Raw genomic sequence first — 16253 nt, forward strand, 5'->3', positions numbered from 1 at the left:
GTAGTATCGACACAGTAGCCACGCAAATCAAATCAAAGCATGACCTTCCTTGCCTCAAAAACTGCCCATAACGTTCATCTCAGAGGAAAACGCAGACCTTCCAGTGGCCAAGGTCCTGCATGACCTGGTCCCCTCACATCCTCTCTGACCTCACTGCGTAGCCATTTCCTAAAGTCCTGCTCCAGGTGCCCTGCCATCTGGCCATGTCCCCGATGCTGGGCACACTCAGGTTGTTTCTGACTCGATCCATGCCTCATTTTTGCTTCATTTTGTTTATCGTCTGACCATACGTGAGGACATAAACTCCATGAGGGTGCAGACTTTTGTCTGTCCTGATTTCTTCATTGCTGTCTCGACAGTCTCTTAAAAATGCCCGGCACATAGGAAGTACTCAGTAAGTATTCTCTAAACGAATGAGTAAAGGGGAATACATCAGTGAATAAGAACGAGTAGATGCCTAAAAGGAGCTTTTCTTTCACATGCGAGGACACAAACCCAAATAAAAAACACAAGCTGACATTAAGTCCCAATGAGTGCTTATGCGCAAGCTAAAACAGGGGGATGTCCATGGAGGGGGAGCGTAGTCAGAGAAGATGGCATTTGGGCTGGGACGTGTGCACTGAGAGAGAGGTAGCTTCACAGTAAAGTCATTTCAAGTATGAAAAACAGCATGTGCAAAGGCCTGAACATGGGACTGAGCTTTGTATGTCCAAGGACCAAAAAATGGCCAATGGGGATAGAGAGTAAAGAGGGGGGACAAGAAAAGAGAGTCAGGCAAATACAGTGCCAGGCACACAGAGCTGTCGTGGGGATTAAATAGGTTAATACATGTAAAGGCTTTTCAGAGGAAACCATAACTGGGTTAACTAGCCATGTAATAAGGTCCTGGAGAGAGTGACAAGAATCATGACAAACGCAAGGAATAAGCAAAGGCCAAACGAACTGCAGGGTAGAAAGATCAAGGGGAAGAGTGGGACAAGGCTTGCCCGATCATCAAGGGCCAGAACCTGGGGGATCTCGGAGGCCTTGACAAGGAATTGGATTCTGTCCCAATGGCAATAGGGAGCCACTGAAGGCTTTTGAGCCGGAGTAACCTGATCTGACACACTTATTTTTTTAACTTTATTTATTTTGAGAGAGAGCATGAACAGGGGAAAGGAGCAGAGAGGGAGAGAGAATCCCAAGCAGCCTCCATGCTGTCAGCACAGGGCCTGATGTAGGGCTCGATCCCATGAACTGTGAGATCATGACCTGAGCCAAAATCCAGCGCTGGACCCTTAACGGACTGAGCCACCCAGGCGCCCCTGATCTGACATACATTAAAATATTACTCTGGCTGCTATGTGGAAGACGGACTGCAGTGGGGCAAGGCCGAGTCGGGGCAGGGGGGCGAGTGGGGATGCTGCTGCAGTGATCCAGGCAAGAGGTGATGGTGACTGGGACCACAGAGAGAGGGCAGCTGCACAAGATGTTTAGGAGTTAAAAAGGCTCAGGCATGAAAACCGGAGAGGAGGAGGAATTAAACGTAGGTTTCTGGGGGAGCAGCTGGGTGGACGGGGGCGCCTTTAGCAGGAAAGCCTCAGGGAGGCACGGGCTTTCAAGGAGACATCAAGGACTCTATTTGAGGGTGTCTTCTGCAGGCTGCCAGAAATCCCGGGAGGGGTCTGGGCTTGCACCTAAAGCCCTCAGCACAGGCCCTTGCACTGTGACAACTCTACATACTCCCGTCATTAGGAGCCTATCCGCCTGAACGTATCTGGGGTACGCTGCCTCTCCTGCTACCTGCGACAGTACTGATCAGCTTCAAAGATGGAAAGAATCTAGAGAGCGGAAAGACCTTCTTTATTTTAGGGATGAAAACAGGACAAGGAAGTAAGAAAAAGATACCTTTGTTAGTTGCCCTTGAAGTACCATCGAAAGAATACCCTGGGGAAACAAGGAGGCATTTTGTGTTGGGAGGCAGGGTTGGGGATGAGATACCGGGGTCCTGGAAGCCTGAGTCCCAAAGGTGGATAAGGCCTGAACTCTTGGATCTGAGGGAGGAGGGAGCCGTGGGCCTGGACTTATGGGTCTGAGGGAGGAGGGGCTGGAAACCTAGATTCCTGGGTCTGAGGGAGAAGGGGCTGGAGGTCTGGACTCCCGGGTCTGAGGGAGGAAGTGTGGATGGTGGCCTGGACTGCTGGGTACGAGGGTGCCGGACACTCAGGTCTGAGGAAGGAGAGCGGATGCTGGCACTCCAGGGTCCCGGGGACTCACCACACCATAAGGGTCGCACTGGCTGATGCTACGGCTGCGAGGGCCGCGAGCAGGCACTGGTTGCCCGGCGTCAGAGCCTCGGGCCTGGCCAGCAGCTCGCCCAGGCTTGGCCTCCACGGTTCCAACGTCTCCGTCTCCTTCGGCGCCCAGCGCAGCACTTTCCGAAAAGAGACCTGGAGCTCGATCTCCCCACGCGGGGGCGCACTGGTCACTGCGGGGGCGAGCACGTCATCGGGCGCGCTCCCGGCGCCCCGCGCAGCCCCGCCCCCTCGCGCAGCCCCGCGCGCACCGTTAAGAAAAAAGTAGAGCCGCGCCACCGGGCGCTGGTCGTGCAGGATGGAGCAAGAGAAGGTCCCGCTGTGCGTGGGCTGCACCGGCCGGATCCGCGCCAGGTATCCTTGGGCCCGCGGGATGTCTCGGAAGTAGGACTGGTCCTGCGTCCGGAGCTAAGGGACGCTCGGGCTGAAGCGGCGGGAGGAGCGGAGCCCTGCCCTAACTTGGGTCAGGCTCCCCCTGCAAGCGTCTCGCCAAACCAGAACTTTCGAGTCCCGACCCCGAACTAGACCACGCCTTCTCGAGCCTTGGCCCCACCCCTCATCCCTTATTAGCGGACCTCCCCCCCCCGGCCCCCCGCCTCCACGCATAACCCCGCCTCCTGGGCGCCGTACTCACTCTCCGGCCCTAAATCCTTCCTTACACGTAAGCCACCCTCCTGAACCTTGACTCCACTTCTAACTCCTGGGACCGTCCCCTTGCACGAAACGTGAATCTAGACCGAGCTCCCTCGAGTCCCACCCCCTGAGTCCTGACCCCCCCCCCCCCATCCTCTAGAGAAGCATAACCCGCCTCCTAAACCCTTCGCGTTGGCCCCGCTTCGACTCACACCTCCTCCTGCGAACTTCCAGGAATAGGTGATTTCCTCCTTAGGCAGTTGGAAGTTCACAGTGCAGGAGAACTTAGCCTGCTGACCCCGAGTCACCGTCAAGTCCTGAACTGAAGACAAGTCCGCGTCACCACCCGGGCCCGCCCCCGTGCGGCCGCTTCCCTTCCCGGCTCAGCTCTAGGTTCTCCAGTTCGTACCGTTTCTTCTCCTTCCGGGCCCCGCCTCTCACCTGGGCAGTCCAGCGGGAAGTTGCAGGCCTTGGAGTAGCACCCGTAGCAGAGGAAACGCCGGGCGACATCCTGGAACCCTGTGGGACCGAAGCGTGCACCTGGGCTCCGTCTGCGTTCCCCAGCCAGGGTCCCTTTGGCCAACTTAAGGTCTGTTAAGCCTCCGGGCTCTATCGGCCAGACAGGCCCTGGGCGCCGCCTTCCCTGCGCTCACTGGCTGACTCGCCACACTCTTCGGCCTCTAGGACTCCTATTGGCTTGTTTTTGCTTTCAGGCCCGCCTTATATGAGGTCTGTGAGCAATACCTGGTTTTATTACTTTTCTCCAGGGCTCTTATTGGCCTCCTTCGGACCCGCCGCCCACCCAGGTTTCGATCCCGACCACCTCCCTGCCCCCTCAATTCTGAGCTTTGAATGAAGTGCTTACCGCAGGGAGGGACGCAGGCCTGGGCTGTGGAGAGAGAGGAGACGTAACTACCTTGGAGGGCCTGGAAGTGCCCATCTGGAGCTCCCATAGGGGATGTTACTGGGCCAGATGCTTTCCTCCTAGGGGGCGGGGCCAGGGCTGCCGCGGCCCACCTAGGGGGCGGAGCCAGGCCTGCCGCGGGCGATCCAGGGGCGAGGCCTGATCTGCCACCGCCCACCTAGGGGGCGGGGCCAGGCCTGCAGCATTCCAGTAACATCAGGCCCAGGCATGCTGTTTCTAAGGGCGCTGGGCGGACCCCAGCGTGTTCCACTGAGGGAGCGGGGCTAGACCCCGGGCGATTGTTTTAGGGACAGGGCCTAACTAGCGGGCTCAGAGTAGAGGTGTTGGCTAGGCTAGAATTCCCCCACTGAGAGGGTCCACTTGGAAAGGAAATGTCAGAGTGCGCCGACAGATCCAGGGAGAGGCCCAGGTCAATCTGGGACGGAACCATCCCAAGAAGGGGTCCTAGCTGGAGAGGAAACCTTCCACCGAAGCGGGGACCACATCCAGAGTGGTCCTGGCAGGGGGAGAGGCTGTGTCAGGAGTGACCCACCGAGGGCAGCGGCTCAGAGGGACTGGGCAGAAGGGAGACGATGGCTGGCTCAGGAATTTTCTAGTCGTGTGTGTCGCGCTTAAGGGAAGGAACTGGAGCCTCTTTTACCTCCTTTAAGTTTCATAATGACCTTCCGCATTTTCTCGGCAGCATCAGGGAAAGCAATGTTAAAGGAGCCTGGAGAATGGAGGGGGGTGCCTTGTAGTAAAGACCCTTCCCTTTCTCAGCCCCTCCCCGTCCCTACGTGTCTAGTATATACTGCACCCCCTCTTCTCACCTCCTCCCACCCTGTCTACCTGGAAGCCTGACGGATCCCCAGATGTCCTTCCATCTGCCCCTGGACTATCTCTCCAATGGAACCCCTCTGCATCCTGTGTTGATCTTATTGAGGGGGAAGGGGAAGATAAAGATCAAATTCCTCACCAAGTCCTACTACCCCTACATGGTCTGGCTAGTTTCCTCTGGCTCTCTATTCCATCGTGCCCACCTATCATTTCCCCTAGTGTGAAAACAACCATATTCTCTAGCACCTCAGGGCCTTTGCACATGCTGGCTTCTGTTTCTAACACATCTTTCCCCCTATTCCTACCCATCCTTCATCTCCGACCTCGTGTCGTCTCCTGCGAGGTTTTCCCTGACCACAGATCTAATCCAGTTCCCTATTTTTGTCTCCCGAAGTGTTCCATTCATTCCATTTAGAGTTCTCAGTTTAGAATGATATGTATTTATATAATTTATTTTAAAAATTGCAATGTTTATTTTTGAGATAGAGAGCACAAGCAGGGAAGGGGCAGAGAGGGAGACACAGAATCTGAAGCAGGCTCCAGGCTCCGAGCTGTCAGCACAGAGCCCGACGTGGGGCTCGAAATCACAAACCGCGAGACCATGACCTAAGCTGAAATCGGACACTTAACCGACTGAGCCACCCAGGTGCCCCCTTACATAATTTATATATACAGCAATCATGTAAGCGTGTACACTGTTAAGTTCGTAAACACATTGTTCTTCGTTCTTCAGTGCCGTATCCCCAGAACCCAGGGGAGGGCCCTGAGTCTTAGTAAGTATAAGTATGTGTAGAATGAATTCCAGGATCCAGCTGGAATGGCGACCACAACCGGTGGCCTGTGGCTCCAGTCCGTCTCTTGCATGTGTTATATTTGGACTGGAATTTATTTTTAAAAATTAACCAGTTGCCAGCATGTAAAATTTGGGAAAGTCACATAAAATGTTTGGCATTTCTTTTAAAACATTTGGAAGAGGTGCAACACAGAGGCTGTGTTCTTGTGAGGGGGTAAGTAACTCCAGCTTAGGGGCGGCTACCTGCTCCACACAGGGCATGCACCTGACCCTCCTCTGTGGTCTCCAGTCTCTGTTCGTTCCTATCCCCCCCTTTTATGCTTTCTTTCTCCGTCCTTATGGGTGTTGGCAGTTTTGACCCTTGCAGGGGCCTCCCAACTGTAAGGTTTTGTGGCTTTTCCCAGAGTGAACGGCTGGATGGTGGATTGGCGATTGGTGGAGATGGCTTTGCAAATTAGAAATGTGGCAGGTGTTATGGACTGAATTGTATATTGCATGCAGTCTTCCCAAATTCGTATGTGGAAGTCCTAACCCCGAGTACCACGGACTGTGACTGTGCTTGGAGGTACAGCCTTGAAGAGGTCATTAAGTTAAAATTATGTCATCAGGGTGGACCCTGATCCAGCATGACTGACGGCATTGTAAGAGGAGGAAGGCTAGACACAGACACACAAAGGGAAGAGCGTGTGAAGACACAGCAAAAGAGAAGATGGTCATCTACAAGCCAAAGAGAGAGGCCTCAGAAGGACCCAGCCCTGCTCACCCTGATGCCTTGATCTTGGACTTCTAGCCTCCAGAATTGTGAACAAATACCTTTCGGTTGTTGAAGCAACTCAGTTTACGGCACTTTGTTATAGCAACCCCAGCAAGCTAACACACAGGGATTGCTAGTTGCCTCCAAATATCTCTTTAGTAACATCACACTGCATTTCAGCTGGGAAAGCACCCCCGGCCCCGCCAACCACCCAGCTAAAAGACTAGATTTCCCAACAGCCCTTGCAGCTTGTAGCTGCAGTCATGTGACCCAGCTGTGGTCCTATATAACCAAGTTCATAGGACATAGTCTTAGAAGAGACATAGCACATTTTATCAATCCTTCCCCTCTCTCCCATTTTGCTGCCTGAAGCTTGGATGGATGGCCGGAGCTCTAGCAGTCATGTAGAACCACGAAGATGAGGGCTCCACCCTAGGATAGTAAAGCAGGCAGCCGGAAGGGGTTTGGGTCCCCAAGAAGGTGAAATGGTGCTGCCGTACTGAAGTGCCTGCCTCAAGACTTCTTTTACACGGGAGAAATAAACTTCTAGCTTGCTTAAGCTGTTGCACATTCCTCTGTGACTTTTTTTTAAGTAGGCTTCATGCCCAGCGCAGAGCCCAGCACGGGGCTTGAACTCACAATCCGGAGATCGAGACCTCAGCTGAAGTCAAGAGTCAGACGCTTAACCAACCCAGCCACCCAGGGGCCCTGTTCCTCTGTGATTTAAGACCATATAAAAATGGAAGGAATGGAAGATATTGGCAAGTGTGGCTGATGTGGTGATCTTTGGGTATAAATTGGAGAAAGGGGGCACTGAAGCCAGGAAGTGGGTTCAGAATGAGGGGTCAAGGACTTAGGTGTCTCTCCTTGGTCACAGGGCAGATGTGTGGTCTGGAGATGGCAGGATGATCAGGAGGATGTGGTCAGAGTGGGGTGCTCAAATGAGAAGCCAGGATGCTGGAGTCGTCATCCAAGGAATATCTTTGGGCCAAACCAAGTGACTCACAGGGAGGATGAGTGTGGGATGTACCAAGTGAGCCATGCCCAGGGTATGTGTGCGTGCTGTATCGATCGAGTAAATCATGGGAATAAAACAAGGATAGAGTGGGGGCGCCTGGGTGGCTTAGTCGGTTAGGCGTCCGACTTCGGCTCAGGTCACGATCTCGCGGTCCGTGAGTTCGAGCCCCCCGTCGGGCTCTGGGCTGATGGCTCAGAGCCTGGAGCCTGCTTCAGATTCTGTGTCTCCCTCTCTCTCTGCCCCTACCCTGTTCATGCTCTGTCTCTCTCTGTCTCAAAAATAAATAAACGTTAAAAAAAATTAAAAAAAAAAAAAAACAAGGATAGAGTGAAATGTCCAGAGGCAGAGGGGTGGAGGTTGTCTCAAGTGAGCCACAAGGGGGCGTGGGTAGATGTAAAGTCTCCCCAAAAGAGGTGCATGTAAAAACAAAGTGTGTATCCGTAGGAACTTCAACGGTTTCAGACCATCCGGGTTTGAGTCCCGGCTCATCCATCTGTTATGGGTGTTGGGAGTTCTGACCCTTGCAAGGGCCTCCAAACTGTAAGGTTTTGTGGCTTTTCCCAAAGTAACGGCTGGATGGTGGATTGGCGATTGGTGGAGATGGCTTTGGAAATTAGAAATGTCACAGCTGAGACATCCATTTCCAGCCCTCTTCCTTATGTGACCTTGGCCAAATATTTAACTTTCCTGATCCCCAGTTTGCAAGACGGGGACAATATCAGCGCCTGCCTCTTAGGGCTGGGGTGGAGGGCGGGGGCGAGATTTAATGCCATACAATATAAAGGGCGTCCCCAGGCCAAACGATGTGCCGTTTAATGGCCGCGTGACAGAATGTCTGTAAGCGCTTCGGATGGCACACGGTGAGTGTTACGGACGGGCCAGCTGCTCGTATCGACCACCTCCAGGTTTGAGATGGGGAAACCGAGGCACAGAGAAGTTAGGAAGGGGGCCCGAGGTCACACAGCTAGCCTTCAACCCAGGTGGGTGAGCTCCATGACCTGTGGCAAACCTCCCTTCTCTACACCATGCCGTCCACTCCCTGGTTTTTATACGCAAACAGGATCACCTGCTACCACGGAGAGCCTCTCGGAGTCAGCGTGTCCATCTCTTGGGTCCTCCGTCCCGGAGACCTGGAGCTGCCCTTCCCATCCCCCTCACCCTGCACACACCCAATCCAGCATCTCCTGGGTCCGTCCGGACAGAAAGTCCAGCTGGGCCCCAGCTTCCCCATCCAGAAAATGGGGCCACAAAACCCCACCTCACAGGGCCGGTATGGAGATGTCCTTGAGGAGGATAATTAACATGTGTAACCGCAGACACGGCCCCTCCCACGTATGGGGCACGTTTGGCACGGTCACATCCTTGACCTTCCTAATCTTCCACGCTCATGCCCAACCCTCGGCTCGGCCCACCTGGCCCACTACAGCTGGTCCAAACACCGCTGACCTTCTCAGTGGTTGCCCTGCTTTTGCCCTTGGCCTACATGGCCTCAGTCAGATACGGTCTCTTTCCTTCTCCCTGAAATCCTCCAGTGTGGCTCCCGCCTCGAGAGCAAAAGCTGAAGTCAGTTCAAGGACCCACAAGAACGGTTCTCAAAGTGTGTTCCTGGAGCATCACCTGGGAACTTGCTGGAAATGTGCGCTTCCTGGCCCTGCCTCAGACCTACTGGTCCGAAATGGAGGGTGGGGCCCAGGTGTCTGCATTTTAACCGGCTCCCGGGTGATTCTGACATCCACGGGAGCTTGACAACCACTGGCCTACGAGGTCCTACAGGATGTGGTTCTTCGAAGCCTCTGATTTCGTCTCTCGCTTTTTCCCTCCACTCCAGCCCCTGTGCTGGCTCTTCCCCCAGATTATCTGCATGGCTCTGTCACCTCATGCACATCTTTGCTCAGCCGCATCTTCTAATTTGCAACTCCCCTGACCAACCTACGTGACATAATCACCCCACGGGGCGCCTGGGGGGCTCAGTCGGTTGGGTATCCGACTTTGGTTCAGGTCATGATCTCGCGGTTCGTGAGTTCGAGCCCTGTGTCAGGCTCTGTGCTGACAGCCCAGAGCCTGGAGCCTGCTTCAGACTCTGTGTCTCCCCCTCTCTCTGCCCCTCCCCTGGTCGTGCTCTGTCTCTCTCTCCCTCCAAAATAAGTTAAAACATTAACATTTTTTTTTAATAATCATCTCATGGGGCACCCTGTTCCCTTTCTGTCCTCTGTTTCCCTCCATATGCTGGATTACCAACTGACACACTATAGTATTTCACTGATTACGTTTATTGTCTGTGCCTCCCACCGCCCCAATACAAGCAACCTGAGGGCTAGTGGTTTGGAGTTCTGGTCACAGCTATGTCCTCAGTGTTGTTTCCGGCACATTCAATAGAAACTTGTCGCTTATGTTGCACCAGCTTCTCCCGGCCTCCGGTCTGTCCCCCACACAACCCCAGAGGATCTTGCTACGCCCAGAGCTGAGCCTGCCCTTTCCCCACTCATAGCCCTGCTCCTTCAGGCCAGTCTCTGGTCTCCCTGACCTTGCAGCTAAACCCTGGACGCATGTGTCTAGCTGCCTCCTGGATGTCTCCTGTGTCCCTCACGGTCACTACATCCTAGCCCAGCTCACCACCTACTCCCACTCCTGCTCTTTTGCCCGGACTCCCCGTCTCCAGGGATGACCCAGCCCCCACCCTCGCATGGGGACCCCGGGTGCTGTCCATTATCCTGCAACTCCCCGAACAGCCCATCAGACCCACCCCCTGTCCCTCTTGCTCTGGACTCTCATCTGCACCCGTGTCCTCTCCTGCACCGTCACAGCCCTTCCCCGGCTCAGGCCTCCCAGCCTCCACGGTCTCCCCACTCCAGTCTGTCCCACACACAGCTCTAGGGGGAGATCTTTTACGTGCAGAACGGGACTCGTTCCTGCTCTTTTCAGAAACTTCTGTGAGCAGGTGGTCTACGTGGGGAGAAAAGGTGTTTTCTGGAGTCCTGAGCCCCTCCCCCCACCCCAGCTCTGAGTTGCCCAGGCCTCTCTTTGGGGTTTGGGGGTCTGTAGCTGAAGTCTTCTCTATGCTCACCCCCTCCCCAGACACCCCCTGGGTGGACGGGAACCTCCCCATCTTTCAGGGTCCTTGTCAGAAAGCTTGGTGGGCAAGAGCAGAAAACAAAAGGCCTAACTGCAGATGTAGAAATAAACCCTGAGCCCTGGACCCCCAACTGGCCAGTTCATGCTGCAAACAGCGCTCAGGCCTCCCTCCTCCCTCCCACCCTCGAGGTCTGTCTGGTCAGGAGGCTTCTTCCGCTGACCACGCTGCACAGCCGTCAGGGAAGCAAAGCAATTGTCCCATCTTACAGGTGGGTGAGCTGAGACCCTGAGGGAGGCAGCAACACATCCAGAACCTCACGGCCAGGAAGAGGGGGAGCCACACAGCCAGGTGGCTCGGAACTCACGTCTGCCTGCTCCCGACTGGGCTTCAGACTCCAGGTCATTTCTGCACTATTCTTTGACCTCCCTGCCAGCATCCGGCCGTCCCTTCTTCCCGGCAGATAATCAAGCTCACTCAGCCTATGGCACCGCCTCAGGATCTGCCACATTTGCCCCCCACGCCCTGCCCCGCACACACACATCTACCTCTTGGGGGCTTCCAACCCACATCCGCCAGACCATCCCCACCCCACTCACCCTGAGCGGCAGCTATCTCCTGGAGAGAGTGGGTCATCTGGGTGAAGGCGTCATGCAGATGGCTTCTCTCATCGTAGTCTGGGAGTAAGGGCGGAGGGCAGAGGCTGGGAAAAGCAGTCCCCTCAACACCACGTCCGAAGTGTGGAGATTCTCTGTCTAAGATACCTTCTGTCTCCGAGTCTCTGTCCACCCCCCCTCCCCGCTATCCTGCCCTGAGTCTGTCCCCCCATCTCTCTCCTCCCTTGAGTCTGTCCCCCTACATCTCTATTCTCTTCCTCTCTGAGTCTGTCCCCCATCTCTGTTCGCCCCCCATCTATCCCCCCATCTCTATCCTCTCCTGAGTCTGTCCTCCATGTCTATACTATCCCCTTCTGAGTCTGTCCCCCCAAATGTCTGTCCTCCCCCGAGTCTGTCCCTCACTCTCCATCCTGCTCTAAGTCTGCCCCCACCATCCCCTCTGTGTGTGAATCCCAGTGGTTCTCAAGGCACTCGGGGCCCTCCCTGCACATACCCCCCAGGACCCCGGAGGAGAGTGGCAGGTCTCCTCACTGATTTCAATGTCGGCGAGGTCCGCAAAGGCGCTGCTGAATGCCTCCTGACACTTCTCCAGCTCGGGGCCCTGTATACCAGCAAAGATCTGGCAGATGCGGGTGCGTTCCTTATAGGATGTGAAGCAGATCAGACAGGCCCAGGCGGGGGCCCTGAAGACCGTGAGGGCCACCAGGGCACACGGGACAGCGCTGTCTTGGGCCAGCAGGGCCATAGCGGAGGGTCTAGGCCCGGGGAGAAGCTGGTGACCTTTGTGAGGTCACCATGGTGGGGGGGAGGGGCACGTGGTCTAGGGTCAGAGTCGGATTTCTGTGGCTGGCCAAACGTCAAGCTCTGGGTTTTCCGGGAGAAAGGGTGTGAGCGGTCAGGGGTCAGGTGGGCAATCCCCAGGCTTGTGGTTGGTCCGGACGCCAGGCTCCCAAGAACCTCACCTGTGACCCTGGATGTCCTCACAGGTTAAAGGGTCTCAGGGACCCAGAGGCCGGCAGTGTGGTATGGGGTGGCCTGACAGGCGCTGGCGTGGGGTGGGGGTGTGGGGTCAGAGTGGAGATGGCACAGAGATACTGTGAGATCCCGAGAGACAGGAGCTGAGACATGGAGGGATGCCAGAAAACACAGTAAGAGAGAGATGAAGACAGCGTCTGAGAGGCCGCTGTGCAGACACACAGAAGACTCCAGAGACACAGTGGAGACGGAGAGACAGCCCAGCTCCTCCACCCAGGGTCCCCCCGGCATGGGGCAGCGGTCCGGGGCTGGGGTCCCCGCCGGGCGTCCCGTGCAGGGCGCAGCCTGGGGAAAGCTAGGAGGCCGTATAGTGATCTCCGTGGGTGTCCTCCTCAACTATACAACCTCCTACCTCAGCCCGGGGGGCGCGGCAGGTGGACAGACAGACGGATGGACGGACAGATGGGGGCCAGGAGGACCAGGGAGGGCGGGGAGGGCCGGGAAGACCCCAGCCGCGATGGTGAGCCCCCGACACGGACCCACAGACTCGAGCTTGTGTGCGGCGAAGGCCCCGCAAGGTCGGTTCTACGGGTGGGTGCCAGGACCCAGGAATCCGGGCCCCCGGCCCCCTCCTCCCCAAGGAACCCAGGAATCAGTCCCTTGGCCCCTTCCTCAGCAGGGACCCAGGAGTTCAGGCCCCTAGTCCCTTCCTCCTCAAAGGGCCCTGGAATCCAGGCCCCCCCCCCCCAGCCACCTCCTCCCTCAGACCCGGGAGTCCAGCCAGGCCTGCCTCCCTGGGGGAGGCATGGCCTGGCTTCCCGGATGCAGAGTCAGAGGGAGCCTCACCTGTTTTGGAGTTGGGCCCCTTGGGCAAGCAGCTCCCTACCTACCTGTCAGATTCTGGAATCCAGGACTAGGGCGGAGGCGGGGATATGAAACCTTCGAACATCTCTGGATATTTTTCCCCTCTCTCATTTCTTCTTTTGGCCTCCCATCATTTATAATGATGACAGCTATGATCCCTGAGCGCTAACACTGCCCCAGGCCTAGGAAGGTGCTGTCGGCTCCCCCCATTGGGCAGGTGAGAAGGCCTCCGCACTGCCCCACGAGGGGGAGAGGCTGGGCCAGAGCAAGTGGGAGGGGCCGGGCCTGGTAGGCTCCGGGGCGGGCACCCAGCCTCCCCACCCGAGGGCTAACCTTTAGCCCGTCTGTGCACCTGCAGGCAGCAGGTCGGTCCCTCCGTCCAGTTCTGTCTGTCCCTCGCTCTAGCTCCATCTTTCTGGCTGTCTCCTCCTGCCGTCTGTTCCTGCTGCGCCTGGTGTCCGCGTCAGCTCCCAGCTTACCTGGTCTCTACCTCCTTCTGCGTCTGTTTCTCCCGGCTCCGCATTGCTCATTCCCCGCTCTCGGCCTTCTCTCTCGGCCTCGCTCAGTCTGTTTCTCCCCTCCTTGGTTCCGGCACTCTCCCTCGCAGATGGCCTCTCCCTCTTTCCTCCTTCCTTATTCTTTTTCTTTCCCTTCTGTCTTTCTTCCTCCCTTGTCCTCCTCCCTCCCTCTCTCTTTGTCTCTCATGCTCTCAGTCTCTTTCTTCCTCAATGTCTCTGTCTCTGGCCGTCTCCCTTCTCCTCTCCCTTTCTCTCCATCTCTGTCTCCCTCTGTCTCTTTCCTCCCTTCCTTCCCACCCCCTTCTTTCTCCCTCCCTTCTCCTTCGCCCCCTCTCTGCCTCTCTCTTCGCCTCTCTCTCTCTCTCTCTCTGTCTTTCTCCTTCCCTCTCTCCCTCCCCCTCGCAGCTCAGAGCCAGGTCTGGAGCTGGGGGTGGGGTGGGGGTGGTTGGAGAAGGGGCCCAGGGCTGGGGTAGCGACCTGCTGAGGAGGGGGAGGAGAGGCGGGAAGGGGGCGGAGGAGGAAAGGAGGAGATGGGGGGCCAGAGTCGGTCCGGCTCTCATCCCCCTTCCCTCCTTCCCAACCTCCCAGACCCTCAGGCGGGGGCGAGAGTCAGGCCAAGGTGGGGAGGAAGGGGAAGGGAGGAGGCTGCCCCCGCCCCCCCACAACCTGGCCCAGAGCCCAGGCCGGGTTCCCAGCATGCCCCGGGGCTGCCTGGGGCCTGAGGAGGGGGTGAGAGGGGAGCTGAGAATCTTAAAGATTTGCAGGACCCGAGCATCTCCCCACGCCCCCCCAAAATTTCTCCTTGGGGAAACTGAGACGCAGAGAAAACCGTCAGGACTTGTTCAAGGTCACCGGACACGGCGCTGATGGAGACACGAACTCCCTGGGCCCATAGGCCCGATTTGGGGAGGGGGTTGGCGCTGGACTTCCCTCAGGTCTGGGTCCCCCTCCCCCTCTCTGCAGACCCTGGGGAGCCCCCAAGGGTCAGAGAGCAGACCCAAACAGTCTGGCACCATGGCAACCGGCTGGCCCCGCCCCCTTAACCCCCAGAGGGCTGGGATCCAGCTGGGGCTTAAAGAGGAGGTGGGGACGCCTGGGTTCGGGGGAGGAAGGGGCAAGGGGCCCGGACTCCGCCGTTTTGTGAAGGGTGGGGGCTGGGCTGTGGACTCCCAGGTCTGAGGGAAAAAGAGGCCCGAGGCCCAGTCTCTCTCGGGTCCCGGGGTAAAGAGGGCTAAGGGTTCGGATTCTGGGGGAGGGGGCTGGGTTGCGGACTCCCAGGTCTGAAGGAGGAGGGGGCTGAGGCCTGGAATCCCAGGTCCCCAAGGGAGCCTGGATGCTGGGCCTCTCCTCCGCCAGACATCCCCTGCCCCCGCCGCTGACCCTGGCCTGTCTGGCAGCCCAGACAACCTCCCCCCCCTCCTCCGCCCCCACCTCGCACGGCTCACCCTTGACCCCTCAAAGCCCCGCAGCCCCTTCCCTGCCCCTCCCCCTCCCCTCCAGCCAGACGTTAACCCTTCCGCTGCCAGAGGCACCTCCAAAGCCAACCTCTCTCCCTCCACCTCCCCTGAGGGCTCGGGCGGGCATCTTGCCCCAGTGTCCTCCAGCCTCCGCGTCCAGCTACCCCGGCCCCAGCTCCCTCCTCCTCTGGAATCCGGGAGGCGTTCCCCGCCCTCTCCTCCTCCGGACCCCGGAATCCAGGCCCCCAGCCCCCTCCTCCGAGGATTCAGGAGTCTGGGTCCCCAGCCCCCTCCTCCTCCAAGAACCCAGAAACCCAGGCCGCTGCGGCCTCCTCCCCCTGGGACCCCGGGTCCCGGCCCCAGCGCCCTACCCCCGCCCCCCGCCGCCCCACCCCCCGCCCGCTTTCCGCAGACTCACGGCTCCGCCGCTCCCGCGTCGGAGGGCAGGGGCTCCCCGGCCAGCCCCCAGGCCGCGCCGCGCCGGGCCCGCCGCCGCCGCCGCCGCCCGCTCTCCATCCTCTCCCCGCCTCCGCCGCCCGACGGCCTCTCCCCTTCCTCCCGGCGGCCCCGCCATCCTCCTTCCCTCCTCCCGACTCCCTCCGGTCCGCGTCTCCGCCCGGGACCCCGCGGGCCGGCCCCCTCCCCGGGCGCCCCCGCCCCGGCCCCTCCCCGCCGCCGGCCGGGCCCGGCCTGCCTCCCCCGGCCCCGGAGCTGGCCCCGGTCCAGGGGAAAAAATTCCATCCAGCCCCGGGGAGGAGGCGCGGGCGGGGGAGGGAGCGCGCGGGGAGGCCGGCCGGGAGCGTGACGCAGGGCGGAGGGAAGGGACAAAAGGGGCCGGGGCGGCGGGGCGCCGCGCTCCACTTCTCCCTCCCTCCGCCTCCTGCGGCCGGCCCGGCTCTCCCCTCTCCGCTTTCTCCCGCGCCCTCCACCTCTGCGCCCTCGCCTTGTCGCCGCGGTCGCCGCCTCCTGCGCGGTGCATTCTCCTCCCGGTCTCTCCGTCTCTGTGTCTCTCCTCTTCCTCCCCCCCCCCCCCGCCCCAGCGGGGTCTGCTCCCCTCCTCGCTCTCCCCCCTTCCTGCCCTCCCAGCCTCCTTCCCCTCCCTCCGCTTCGCCACCCCCCGCCCCCCGCGCTGGGGCCCCAAAGGTGAATCAGACCCATAGCTGCCCTTGCAGACGGAGCTCACAGTCTGATGGAGGAGACAGCCCCAGACGCAGACAGTTCCAATGCAGGGCGATCGGGGTATGACAGAGCCAGAGGCCAGCGGCTGTGCGAGCCCAGGGGAGGAAGGAGCCCTCTGGGCTGGAGACAGCCGAAGGGACCTCCGAGAACCGGGAGAAGTTAGATCTGGATGGCCGAGAGGGGGGCTGGCCGCAGCAAGGACGTTCCTGGCAGAGGCTCTAAGGCAGGGAACCGGGGGCGATTCCGGGAGGACCGCAAAGCAGTCAAGTCCGCCTGGAGCCTTAGAGGACAGGAGCCGAGGAGCTCCGGAGATGCGGCTGAGGCGGTGGGCGGGGCCAGG

At 58.6% G+C, this 16253-nt stretch overlaps 1 protein-coding gene across 5 annotated transcripts; it reads right to left on the reverse strand.

The window, feature by feature from the left end:
* Positions 1-262: 262 nt before the first annotated feature.
* Positions 263-13436, reverse strand: SPACA6 (sperm acrosome associated 6). 5 transcript variants are annotated; one of them, XM_042918564.1, is made up of 12 exons: positions 13093-13436; positions 12786-12808; positions 11414-11521; positions 10903-11006; positions 4493-4561; positions 3793-3816; positions 3337-3446; positions 3140-3244; positions 2546-2702; positions 2257-2467; positions 1888-1926; positions 263-405 (listed from the first exon to the last, which is right to left on the reverse strand). In XM_042918564.1, exons 1-11 carry the CDS (start codon positions 13168-13170, stop codon positions 1893-1895), a joined length of 1023 nt encoding a protein of 340 aa, XP_042774498.1. In that variant the 5' UTR covers positions 13171-13436; the 3' UTR covers positions 263-405; positions 1888-1892. The 5 variants fall into 5 exon arrangements, with proteins under 5 accessions (XP_042774498.1, XP_042774501.1, XP_042774503.1 ...); XM_042918567.1 differs by lacking the exon at positions 263-405 and having other exon boundaries at positions 1258-1926; positions 3140-3249; positions 3369-3446; XM_042918569.1 differs by lacking the exons at positions 263-405; positions 11414-11521; positions 12786-12808 and having other exon boundaries at positions 1258-1926; positions 13239-13436.
* Positions 13437-16253: the final 2817 nt, after the last annotated feature.

Source organism: Panthera leo, chromosome E2, assembly GCF_018350215.1.
Source record: "Panthera leo isolate Ple1 chromosome E2, P.leo_Ple1_pat1.1, whole genome shotgun sequence".
In the NCBI taxonomy this organism is placed as follows: domain Eukaryota; kingdom Metazoa; phylum Chordata; class Mammalia; order Carnivora; family Felidae; genus Panthera; species Panthera leo.